The 12,854-nt window shown below is 40.4% G+C and overlaps 1 protein-coding gene across 1 annotated transcript; it reads left to right on the forward strand.

Moving 5' to 3' along the window:
• Positions 1 to 1,281: 1,281 nt before the first annotated feature.
• LOC146261133 (sodium/potassium-transporting ATPase subunit beta-233-like) lies at positions 1,282 to 7,424 on the forward strand. The gene is made up of 6 exons (XM_084667912.1): positions 1,282 to 1,502; positions 3,524 to 3,652; positions 5,273 to 5,428; positions 5,533 to 5,717; positions 5,806 to 5,889; positions 6,017 to 7,424. The coding sequence occupies exons 1-6, from the start codon at positions 1,412 to 1,414 to the stop codon at positions 6,275 to 6,277; spliced, it is 906 nt and encodes a 301-aa protein (XP_084524038.1). The 5' UTR covers positions 1,282 to 1,411; the 3' UTR covers positions 6,278 to 7,424.
• The last annotated feature ends 5,430 nt before the right edge of the window (positions 7,425 to 12,854 follow it).

A 12,854-nucleotide genomic window follows, 5' to 3' on the forward strand; every position in this document is an offset into this window, starting at 1 on the left:
CCTATGCTGAAAACAGGTGAGAAACTGTTCAACGGTCTAACTCCACATTTCAGTGCGACAAACTTTGAGAGCTTTGCACATGCTTTCAGCAACTCATTTCACATGTATATAATGTACTGAGAAGCCAATCATTGAATTTGAAATTTGGGAATTTGTGACATGTGTGTGGATGGACGGGGTGACCAAAAGCCACCATAAACTATTATGACACTGTAATTTAAACAATGCAAATAATAATAGTATTAATATTATTGAATTAATTGTACTTGTCTTGTATCCCTGAGGCCTAGATTGACAATGAATAAAGGTTCCAGTGTTTTGACCGGTTGACCTGGCAGCTCGGCTTGCTTCTCTAATGGCCTGTCACAAGGCAGTAAACAACATTCTGTTTCAAACCAAAGAACTTATATTCTCTTTGATCAAACTGTCCAAAAGTTTGGTTGGAAGGAAATTAATTGGCACACATGGGTCTTCTTTGCACACTAATTACTTTTTTACATGAACTTGAATGCCCTGGTAAAATGGAGGCAGCCATCTATCTGACTTGTTCTACTTGTGTTTACTGAGAGGGCATCGCCGGTTGTGAGGTATAGAGTAAACCAGTGTCAGACCCAGCTCGGCTTTTAAACGCGAAATGTGCTTGTACATGTCACACGTGGCATTTCAACTTTGGACATTTTTTCACTTCTGCTTCCTGCCAATGATACAACACTGTTTTGAATTGGCAGGATCCAAAGGTTCCAGATCTTTCTCTCACTTTTAGGGATGTCAAAATGCAGTTTGTGTGCTAAATGGGTCTTGGGTGCAAAGGCAGCAACTTCTCTTGTGTCAAAGGTTTTGAATATGAATGGGTCTGACACAGGTTAATATATTCACATACATAACTTACTACCTCTCGGTGAAAAATTGTGGTCAATCAGTAATGTCTGGTAGAGTTTATAGGTTATCCTATGGCTACCATCAGCATGTAATTTTCAGTATTAATCACATGCTGCGTATATTTCCATGGAAGACACATAGACTTTAAATAATTAACATACTAGTAGAGCGATATACTAGTATGTCTCTGGATTCATTCACGTGGTAATGTAAGCTTTAGACTACCCGCTGAGGTATTCTGACGTTTCTACGCACCGTCGGGTGGAGCAAATGAGCACCTTCTACAAACTATGACGTATCCAAAGACTCTTCTTCGTGATTTGCCGGAGCCGGCCCGCCCTCTCACTAGGTAACTTATTCAGGCACAACGGGCGGAGTCGGAGACCGCCTATATGAGTGTGCTTTTCACCGGAGGAATCTGAGTACAACTCCATGGTTTTTTAGGTATTAGGTACTCCAGAGCACCGGCAGTGCGGGAAAGGAAATTGAACAAAGAAGGCATACATCTTTGGAAAATAAAACTCAATTGAAAATGTCCGGAAAAAAAGAAGAAGGTGGATGGAAAAAGGCTGTATGGAACTCGGAAAAGGGAGAATTGCTTGGACGTACCGGGGGAAGTTGGTGTAAGTATAAGTTGTAAATGGAAATTGGTTCAGGAATTATTTAGGCTATTGAAAGTCTTGGAAAGGTTGGAAGTCATAGGTGCGAACATCAAGTACCCTAAATATACTTGCACTGTAAGCATGATGCATCAACACCTGTTTGATTTGACTTTGCTGCTTTTTTATGGCACATTACCAAGTATACTAACCCAATATGCTACTGTTCGTTCACTCCGGTCGTTCGTTGATCCAGGTGCGCCTTACGCATGCTAAAAGGGGATTCCTTCCACCTTTTATTCCATCCCTTTAAACTCGAGTAATTCGAAAAACAGGGAGGTCATTGAAGGGCAAAGTTGAGAATACCTATGTCTCGTTCGTGAATATGCGTTGTTCTAATGTAATATTCAGCGTGCAGGATGTACAGTAACGGATCACACAACAGAGGCGAATGGTTCACTTATAGTGTATTTTGTCTTTGCGATATTGATCGTATTTGGCGACATTGCATAAAGGTTCATCAATTTAACAATTTCTAGATTTTCAGTGCAGTCTAGTGGCTCAGAGAAAGGGTTAAAAATGCATCATAGTCCAAGGTGAGCCAAGGAGATATGGCCTGCTTGGAATTGAAGGACACTATCCGTCTAGTGTTACTATTTACACTGATCCCATGTCCGTTCGACCGAGAGTGAAAATTGATTAGCTATGCATTTCTGTACCAGCGTCAGCGTTGTACCAATGTCAATGTCCTCCCTCATTTCAATGTCATACCTTTCACATTTGTCTCCTGTTCTAGCACACTGAGTTCACAGGACTTGGATAAGAAAAATAGTTTTGTGTTCTCGAATGTCTTAAGATACAATTGACCGCGAACAGCATTTGGTCACTTAACTATTTGCGTTTGGAAGTTTTTGAATTTGCTGATGCGTTCGAAATGTCTGCGCATTTGCTATGTATGTGCGCATGTGATGCATGATTTACAATTCGAGTCAGACGTCTTGTTTACTTGTTCTTGTCGACTAAGACGAATTGCGGCAAATAGTATGTTTTTTATACATGTACAAAAGCAACTCTACAATGAATCAGTATTGGCAGTTTGAAATAGGATGAAATTGTTTATTTGGTTATGTGGTCAGAAATAAAGGCAGGATAAAGGCTCCACAACTCATGCGTATTTGATGAAACGTACCCGGGTGTCTTCATAGAAAATGACCCTTTGACATTGCCTGCTTCATGCAGCACTAGGCCTTTACATCATTCCTGGGACAGGTCCTTGAACAGCACCAAGTGTGAATGGGTTAGTCCTTGTACTCCCTCCTCTGAATAGTACAGTTGATTTATTTGGTTTTAATCTATAAACGTGAGAACTAAATATCTGCCGTGGTATTGACAAAAAATAGTAACATCTCTTTCTACCTTTGAGTCGTCTTGTATAGCCTAATGAATAGCTTGTCAGTTTTGCTCAATTTGTCTATAAAATAATGTCATTGTCATGCTCTTGGAAACCCAGAAAGACAAAGACTACCACTGTTTAATCCGTTGAAAGTGTAGCATTTTGCTTACCTCCTCCCATGAGAGACACTGGATGCTTTGTGTGAAGGCTTGCCTGTAAGTGATCCTCAAAGCCAGTCATGGCTCATCGCCAAACCTGTCACAGTCAAACAGTCTGGAGAACCAATTTGAAATGGTCAATTACTGTTTTTAGAGACAGTCAACTTTTGGCATCCGATAACTTCTCAGGGAAGCAGAAAAATTATATCAGCTTACGGTATATTACATCTTGACGACTCCTTATGATTGTGAAACTTTGTCGCCTTGCGATTGTAAACGCTTACGTTTCATTAGTGGTGGCGCTGTTGCTTCAGTTAAAGAGATACAGGTGCCTGATTATTAGACGTTGTGGAAATTTTGAGTTTGTAATCTACCAATTGGTTAGTGTTTTTTTTATTTTTCACTTACAGTAAAGTAATTTAACACATTTGTTTTTTTACTTCAACAGGGACATTTTTTCAGTTTTTGAAATGTTTTAATCTCTTCTTTTACAGTTAAAATTCTATTCTTCTATGTGATATTCTACGGTTGCTTGGCTGGAATATTCATTGGCACCATCCAAGCCCTGCTTTTGACCCTAAGCGACTACAAACCTACTTGGCAAGACAGAGTGTCTCCCCCAGGTAAGAACACGCACTTGGCTCGTTCATGCTGCAATTTTTTGGAAGACACTTCACGCCTCATTTGAATGTTTCAGTGAAAGCACGATCGTCAAATAACTTCACTTAGTCAATTGAATGCATGAGTTACAAGCTTGCGAACTAAGTCATGGTGGTAACTTTCATCATTGAATAAGGAGGACCACCCCTTGAGCCCCAAAAGATGAAACCTACATATGAATACTGCCTCCTCCTTAATCTACCTTGAGCCTTGCTTCTGAAGACTGGATAGGATAAGCAACATGGTGATGGTCCTTTGCTGGTTTGAATCAGCACCAATTTGCAGTGACCTGTCCAGCACACTCTACAGTGCACAGGTCTGTAGGGATAATGTGTGTGCCGACTGCATACTCGGCACATCTACACAATAGTAACTTTCAAACACAGTGACGCTTTATAGGCATTTGGAAGAGTATTCCTGTCCTTGTGTTTCATGCAGCAGACACGCATAGGATGGCTTGCAGGCAATGCAAAAAAGTGGATGCTAACTGTTTCAATATAAAAACAATGTTAGCTGAGTAGGTCTGCATTGCACATGCCAGTTTTGGTTATCTTAATTTAAATTCAGATTATCTCACTGCATTGTGATAGTGAACACAAAACTATCACCATCTTATCATGACATGCACAGGCAGCCTCACAGTGCTGATTTGAACGTGTTGACTTAAGTCTCCAAGGCTGTAATGCATACGTATTTTGTGTCATACGTATTTTGGCCACAGGAATGCTCAAACTCCCTTGAAGCGCCGTTCCTGCCACGACACAGCGAGTGTAGCGTGCGTTCAGGATGGGCAGGGTCGATGTAAGCAGGAACATCGTGCTACTGAGACGGGAGAGTTTGGCCAAAGTCTGACGTGTTTGCATTAATACATCTTTAATGGGACCACTTTGTGGCCTGCACCACTGTTGCAGGTCTCAGATAATTGCTCAATTGCATTTGACCTCAACTGGCCTGTGGAATACACGGCCTAGATGCATGTTTGAATATCTATGAGAGAGGAGGAGGAGCTGGTCAAACATCCTCATGTTGAATGTCACACTTCTGCTATTGAGACTAGTTACACTGTGAGGTATCAACTAGTTGAGTTGCCTACCAGATTGCAAACTATTTATCGTAACAAACGTTTGAGGTCTTCCTAACAAAAGATAGTTAGTTGTTATATAAATACTTTATTTGGTTTAGAATTCATATTTTGTTCATTACACAATTGTGGATTGTTGGGGGGGGGGGGGGGTCGAACAACATAAAACATTTAAATGTGAGATTATATGTCACCTTTCATTAGGGTATTGACCAAGTATGTAGATTTGACTGAACTAATCACCTAATAGAGTTTGTATTACTTTTTCAAATGTTAATTTACTAAAAATATACCATATACTGGGTATTCTAAACAAACATGAACAGTTTATTTTTAGAAGTTTGTAAAAGTGTTGAAGTGAGTCTTTGGAGTGCCCGTCTCTATTCAAACCTAAAGGCCATGTTTAATTTGTATCCTTTTTTGGGGGGGTTATGAGAACTAAAGACCCTTGTTTGATGTTGTCTCATTGAACCTCAACAATGATTGACATGTTTCCTCACAGGCCTTAGCCACACCCCTCGCTCTGACAAACAAGAAGTTGCCTTCAACCTGAATGATGTGGAGACCTACCTGCCTTACACCAAGGCCTTAAAGGATTTCCTGGCAATGTATGATGACGATGCCCAGCGGGACCAGATGAAGTATGAGGACTGTGGAGGTATGCTGAAAAACATTCCTTCATTCCAAAAACATTTGAGTGTACATTTTGAAATACATTTGTACCAAAGCAAAGTCCCCTGATCTGTCTCCTGCTTTGGTCAGAGACACCCGATACCTTTAAGAACCGGGGCGACCTGGAGAGTGATGTCGGGATCTGGAAGGCTTGCCGTTTCTCCAGGCAGCTGCTAGGAGACTGCTCTGGATACCAGGACAAAGACTTTGGCTTCAGCATTGGCAAACCTTGCATCATTGTCAAACTAAACAGAATTGTCAACTTCAGGCCAAGGGTGAGTCTCCACCACTTGAACCATCACAATTTGACAGGCCTCATCTCATGGCTCTCTCTTAACTGTGTTACCTTTTTCCTCCCATAAGCCCCCTAACACAAATGAGAGCATTCCTGAAGAGGCCAAGTACAAAGTTCAGCCCAACGTCATCCCAATCTACTGCACCAACAAGGTACGTTGGGTAGCCACAAAAGATTCTGTAGCAGTACGTGCCGGAAGGAAGAGGGTCACCTTTGGCAGCAACATGGCATTTCTATAGAATTCATTCATTCAATCATTAATTGTCACTATCTTTGCAGAGAGAGGAGGATGCTGGCAAGATTGGCGACATCATGTACTATGGTATTGGTAATGGCTTCCCCCTGCAGTATTATCCTTACTATGGCAAACTGCTGCACCCTCAGTATCTCCAGCCTCTGGTGGCTCTCCAGTTCGTCAACCTCACCATGAACACTGAGCTGCGCATCGAGTGCAAAGTGTTCGGGGAGAACATTCAATATAGTGAGAAGGACCGCTATCGAGGACGCTTCGATATTAAGCTCACTGTCACCAATTTATGACCACATTCAAGACAACAGTGATTCCTATGCCTCTTACAAACCAACTATGAAGTCATTTAGAGTGGGATGAGGGGAAACTTTAGATTAGTTAAGTTAAATCAAAAACTGGGCTTGAACAAAAAAGAATCTCAAAACATAAGGGACCGACAACGTAATATGTCTGCTTTAAACACTAGCTATTTGGCTTCTGTCTAGCATTAGAATGTAATTTACAGAAAGACTAGCAATAGTGTAAAATATTTATTCTACTGTAAATGAGAATATTCCTTGAGCCATGGGACATTGTTCATTTATGATTGTAAATTGTAATTCCACAACTAATGTGTAGCGCGCAATGTTATTGTCCCCTCCATTTTGCTGCCTTGTGTGGTTTCAAAATATATTTTTGGAGTGTACAGTGCAGTAGTCGCATACATTGGTTCTTTCCAAGCCATGGTGTAACCTGTTTTCTTATGTGAGCAAGCTTCAGCAGTCCAATGTGTGTGTGTGTGTGTGTGTATATATACGTATATATAAATGTATACTTGATTTAAAAATATATATATATATATAAATAATGACACGGCAAACTCATCTCTTCTGACCCGTGTGAGAAATAGGCTGCACTCCATGGAACTGTACTTCCTTCTTACATAGTCTTTTTCATTTGATTGTGGGAAAGTATTTTTACGTATGTTTTTCTTTTAAAATCACTTAATGTGGGCTATGGGTTTTATGAAAATGTTTTCTTTTTTTCTTTCATAATTGTTGTGTACTACCGATTTGTGTCCCAGTCTGTTCAATACCTTTAACCTTTGGGTGAAGGCATCATCTCTGTTTATACATTCAGATGTTATGTTTTGCTGGAGATCTCACTGCAATGTGATAGATCTTTTCGATGAATGTCTTAGCCATGGTGGACAAACTTAATATTTATGCAGTTGTACATTTTTTTTCATTGTGGAAAAGTGTTATGTATAAATACAAAACCAAAGTCATTGGTCCAAGTTAAAGGGCATCTTGTCAGACGCAATACAGAACTGTTATTTGGATCTGTCATCGATTGTGAAGTGCTAAAATCAATGTCTAAACAACAGTCAGGAGTCCAATCACAATTGTCATTTATTCAATCAGAGAAGCAAACTGAAATAAAAATGAAGAAAACGTCTTCTTCCCTTCTCATTATTGAAATGTGCAGTTTTTCATGTTATATCTCCATACACACCATTAAGCAGTCAAATAAACATTTTAAAGACATTGATTAAAAATCATATATATTTGGATGTATTTTTTCTTTATAAACAATTATTTTATTGACGCAACTATAGGACAAAATCCCTGAATGCATAATGTTCAACAAAGATGGCTGCTTGCATTCTTGTAATCTATAACAAATCAGTTCAGTAACTTCCTCTAAATGCATTACTCCTATTTAATCAACATAAACCATTGACACTAGCAGGTCAAATAAAGTCAGCCTACAGTAATAATAATATAATAACACCTTATTTATATAGCACATTTCATACAAGAATTGCAGCTCAAGGTGCTTTACAGAAAATCAATAAAAACAATAATACAAGTGATAAAAGTAATAATTAAAATAGCAAACCATAATATAACTAATACAAGTAGTAAAACCCTTCTGAAATAAAATTAGTTTAGTGCTGTGGTAAAAAGGTAAGTTTTAAGCTGTCTTAAAATGTCTAGCGTGTTTGCTTCCCTAATATTTATGGGTAATTTGTTCCATAGTTTTGGGCCGTAATTAGCAAAGGTCGCATCACCAATCTTATGACTGCTTCTGGTGACCTCCAATAGGCCTGCATTTGATGATTGCAGTGTTCTAGCTGGTGTGTAGTTTATAAGAGAGTTAGCAATGTAGCTAGGTCCTTGTCCTTGTAGAGCTTTGTATGTGAGGAAAATAACCTTAATGTCAATTCTGAAGGTAACAGGGAGCCAGTGTAAAGTAGCTAGGACAGGACTAATGTGTTCTGTCCTTTAAGTTTTGGTTAGTAATCTAGCTCCAGAATTTTAAATTAGCTGTAGTCTTTCAGTGGTTTTATTGGGAAGACCAGTGAAAAGTGCGTCACAGTAGTCCAGCCGGCTGGATATAAAAGCATGAATTAACTTCTCTGCAACATTTTGCTTTATGAATGGTCATACGTTTGCTATATTCCTCAGGTGAAAGAAAGCTGTTTTGGTCACTTTATTAATGTGAGAGTTGAAATTCAAATCTGAGTCCAGGATTATACTGAGACTTAAGACAGGGGGTTAAACCTCCTAGGTTCTTAGGAAACATCTCTCTTTTGGATTTGGGGCCACATAGTAGGACTTCAGTTTTGTCTTCATTTAATTTAAGAAAGTTATCATTCATTCATTTGTTTATTGCCGACAGGCAGTTGGTAATGGAATTGATGGCCGTTGCATTGTTGGATTCAGTGGATATATATAGTTGTGTGTCATCAGCATAGCTATGGAAATCTATGTTATGTTCTCAGTACTTCAAAGTCTGAAAAGTAATTTTCTGGTGTACATCAGACGATTAATCCCTCCCGCTGTCTACAATGTTGAGTTTGTTCTGAACATGATGCAATGTTTCAAAAAATACATTTAAAGAAAAGCTTTCTGTCAGACATTGCATGAAGCGGTTTGATTGTTTGAAGACACAATGAATTTCTCTACAGTTTAACATTTTTACCAGTCACCCCACCAACTCTCTCTTACTCCAGACGTGAACTTTAACCCAGCGCTCTTTGGGTTTTCTGTTCGAGAGGCTTTCATGAATGGAAGTGCTGTGTCCTTGCCTGAAGCCTGAATTGGAAAGAGCGGAGTAACTCAACATTTTCCAACAATCTTAAGTAAGATGGCTAGTATGCTGCAAAAGGAGGCCCGGCTTTGTAATCACATAAAGTACCCGGACCAGCCAGGAACGTCTGCAGTTAACAGTAGGGTTTTGTTTCCTGGCTGCTGTATCGGCATCACAGAACAAGACAGAGGTGTATCAGGTGACCTGGTGGGAGCCACAGGGGGCAGACGGAGGCCTCTGCAGAATGCCAGCCAATGGGGTGGAGGCTGATGGCTTAATGAGATGGTGTGTGAGATGGACTGCCCTGGCACCCATACACCTGGCATCAACATAGGCTTGGAGGATATTGCTGTCCAGCAGAGAGCTTGGAAAGGGTAAGCTACATCGATTTTGACAGGCTTCTAATCATTCATTTTGAGATAATTACACAAGTGATACCATAATGTTACCACTGTTGTCATTCATTTTATTTGTTGAAATGTAGGCCTGGAACACTGGATAGTGTTCATTGTTTACTCATAAAGAATATATACACACATTGTTCCTGAAGCTAGCCGACATGGTATCTGTCTAACAAATGACTTATTCATCAACCGGCCAACACAATGGAGACAACACACTGGCCACTGGTACTTGATCTCCAGAGAGCTGTTCACTATTGAGGTCTTCTGTTCTCGCTTTCTCACCAACCATGTCATGTGTCCTCCAATACATACAGTATACTGAATACAGTATGTATTTCCACTGTTCTACCAGTACAAACATTTGGACAAAATAAACAAATAAATAGATACAAAAGTCATTGAAAAGTCTCAAAGAAATCATTATCAATACTAAATGGTATATATTCAATGACAAATTATTAAACAAAGCCCTTGCTTCCATAGTATAAAAATATATTATAAACTTTACACTTACAATAATGAAGTGCTCTGGGTATAATTTATGGTAATGATTGTGAAACTTGCCCACACTACCACAGAACCAAAAACGGTTGAAATTACAGAAAAAAGCAATTAACGTTTTCCATGAAAGTCTCATTTCCCCACTGTTTGAGTGTTTACATTTTATTTTCCAAGAAACAGTTAATTCCCAGTCCGGGCATGAAATGGTGCAAGTGCAAATGAGAGAGACAGGGAGAGAAAGGAGAGAGAGAGAGAGAGAGAGAGAGAGAGAGAGAGAGAGAGAGAGAGAGAGAGAGAGAGAGAGAGAGAGAGAGAGAGAGAGAGAGAGAGAGAGAGAGAGAGAGAGAGAGAGAGAGAGAGAGAGAGAGAGAGAGAGAGAGAGAGAGAGAGAGAGAGAGAGAGAGAGAGAGAGAGAGAGAGAGAGAGAGAGAGAGAGAGAGAGAGAGAGAGAGAGAGAGAGAGAGAGAGAGAGAGAGAGAGAGAGAGAGAGAGAGAGAGAGAGAGAGAGAGAGAGAGAGAGAGAGAGAGAGAGAGAGAGAGAGAGAGAGAGAGAGTGAGGGAGACAGAAAGATTGAATGAGAGAGGGAGTGAGAGAGGGAGTGAGAGAGTGAGAGAGAGCGAGGGAGCCAGAGGGAGAGAGAGAGAGGGAGGGAGAAAGACCTGTTCCAGTCCTTCAGGTCATTCTGATCTTGATCTTGAGTTGACACACAAACAAACACACGCACAAACACACACACAATAATTTATGGGTGCGTTTAGATAGTATCTTATTCTGAGGACAGACTGTTCCCCTATGCTACACCTGAAAGAGAGCAAGTGAGAGCTCAGTTAATACATTACACAGACCCTCCAGCTACCAACTAAGTTTTACGCCTGCACCTTACCGTACGTACATGACCTTGTATTTGAGGTCAGTACAGACCACTCTCAAAGACAGCTTTCAAGAGTTTAATTTTTTATATATTAATACATTTGAGGGTAGGGTGGGACAGAAGGATGAATTGGGTTGATTTTATAGTGCAGGGCAGATAAATTGAAAATGGAATGGTTTACTCAATGAAATGTGATGCACATACAGTTGGTGTCCTTAGTGACGGACATGTGACATGGGAACAGGGATCCCTGTCCGGGGGGGTTGGGAGGAGGACCTGCTGTCACTGACACCCAAGCTGATTGGCCGAGAGATGGGAATTCTGAGGGTTTTGAGAAGCCAATCTTCACAGAGGCATGTTATCCTTCTTCATGAAGTGCTGAGAAATGTTCATCTTTTCTCTACTAGGAATGCTGTCCACTTCTGCTTGTCTAATGTTAACGTGCAGGCTGCATTTATTAACTCGTAGTAACACATTCGTGTCATTCAAAGTTTTGACAGACACTCATAGGGTGCCGTAAATCTTGTAGGATAATTGTTCACAATCTTTAAATCCTAAAACAACAAGTCGTATGAACATAAACGTGAGTTTGTGTTATGTTTGGATGACTTAACTGTTATTGTTGTGAAAAAGATTAAAAGAAGCCTTGGACAGCATTGCAGCCTGTGTGAGTTATCCAGTAAAGTTGAACAGAATACGTGTCACCAGAATGTTTGTTGTGTCTTTTGACATCCACTTGACAAGAATAAAACAGGTGGCTTCCAAACACCTGGCCAACTGCACAGATGTCCCTTGAGCAACTCTGGGAGGGGTTAACCACACACACACACACACACACTCACACACCACAAACTGTCATCCACTTGCTATCAGCATTCTGGTCACTGTCTGAGTTGTGTTCCCTAGTGCGTCACTCGTCATGTGACACATGCACACACACAGTCTATCTGGAGTGGCCACACATATCTGCCAGGGAGATCCAGCCAATGACATCAGTGTGGCACGAAGGGGGATGGCTCCATTTGATTCGTTCTTATCTCTTTGGACCGAAGTTAAGAATAACTGGTCGGGAGTGTGTGATAAAGATGTGTGTCTTCGCAGTGCGGGTCCAGTCATGACATTTGAACAGGGTTAGGGATACGAGTGAGATAGGTGGGGGAGGAGAGAGAGAAAGGTTGGGAGGGTTATGAATGTTTGCGGTGACATTCTAGCACAGGCATTCAGGAGAACTGAGTGTCTGGAGGATGGCCAAAATGGAGCTGGACTTTTAATGTCAAGGGCACTTGATACATTCAGTGCAAATTCAATAGAGGCATTATGAATTGTAAAAAGTTGTATGTGTCAACAACAACAAAAATCATGTTTATTTATATACCATTTGCAAGTACAAGAAAAGGTCCATTGGAATTATTGGTCATGCTCCATTTGGGTCAGGGTTAGGGTTAGTAACTTAACTTCGATCTTATGTGGTGGTTCTTAATTTTAATTTTTAAATAAATTAATCCTAATCCTTAATTAGCTTTCTGATCTCTTTAAAAAGGCCACTTCCACTGACAGGAGAACAGCTCTTTGTCTGAGCAGCTCTGGGTGTCAGAATCACCTTCAGGGAATGAACGTTCTCCTTTTCATGACTCTTATCAATCATTCCATCGCATTAAACCTCAGATGTGTCCAATGGCTGTGACCTTGAATTAACATGTTTTATTATATGGCAACGACGGTACGAGCATTCTGATTGGCTAATGGGTAGTCATGCCAGCCGCGTATTGCCCTCGTCGCCGGTCAATAAGGATCCGTATTGCCCTCTGACGTCAGCTTCAAAATGAGCGATATCGATAATTCTAGTCAGAATATGAGTCTGAAAACTCTTCGTTGGGTTGTGACAACGGGGCGTGTTTCAACCGATCTCGTAAAACAAATGCCTCTTCGCTCAATTGGATAGACCTACAACCAATCAGAGCAACGTAATATGTTGTTTTTGAAAACATATTCAACCCAAGGGCTCTTTCGTGACG

The sequence above is a fragment of the Hypomesus nipponensis genome, chromosome 12 (assembly GCF_054491055.1).
Source record: "Hypomesus nipponensis isolate SF chromosome 12, ASM5449105v1, whole genome shotgun sequence".
Lineage (NCBI taxonomy): Eukaryota > Metazoa > Chordata > Actinopteri > Osmeriformes > Osmeridae > Hypomesus > Hypomesus nipponensis.

Bases quoted from the DNA above. Each gene is read 5' to 3' on its own strand.
- LOC146261133 (XM_084667912.1), top strand. From the start codon at position 1,412: ATGTCCGGAAAAAAAGAAGAAGGTGGATGGAAAAAGGCTGTATGGAAC. The intron at 1,503-3,523 runs GTAAGTATAAGT...CTTCTTTTACAG, and splicing joins ACGTACCGGGGGAAGTTGGT to TTAAAATTCTATTCTTCTAT. The intron at 3,653-5,272 runs GTAAGAACACGC...GTTTCCTCACAG, and splicing joins AGACAGAGTGTCTCCCCCAG to GCCTTAGCCACACCCCTCGC.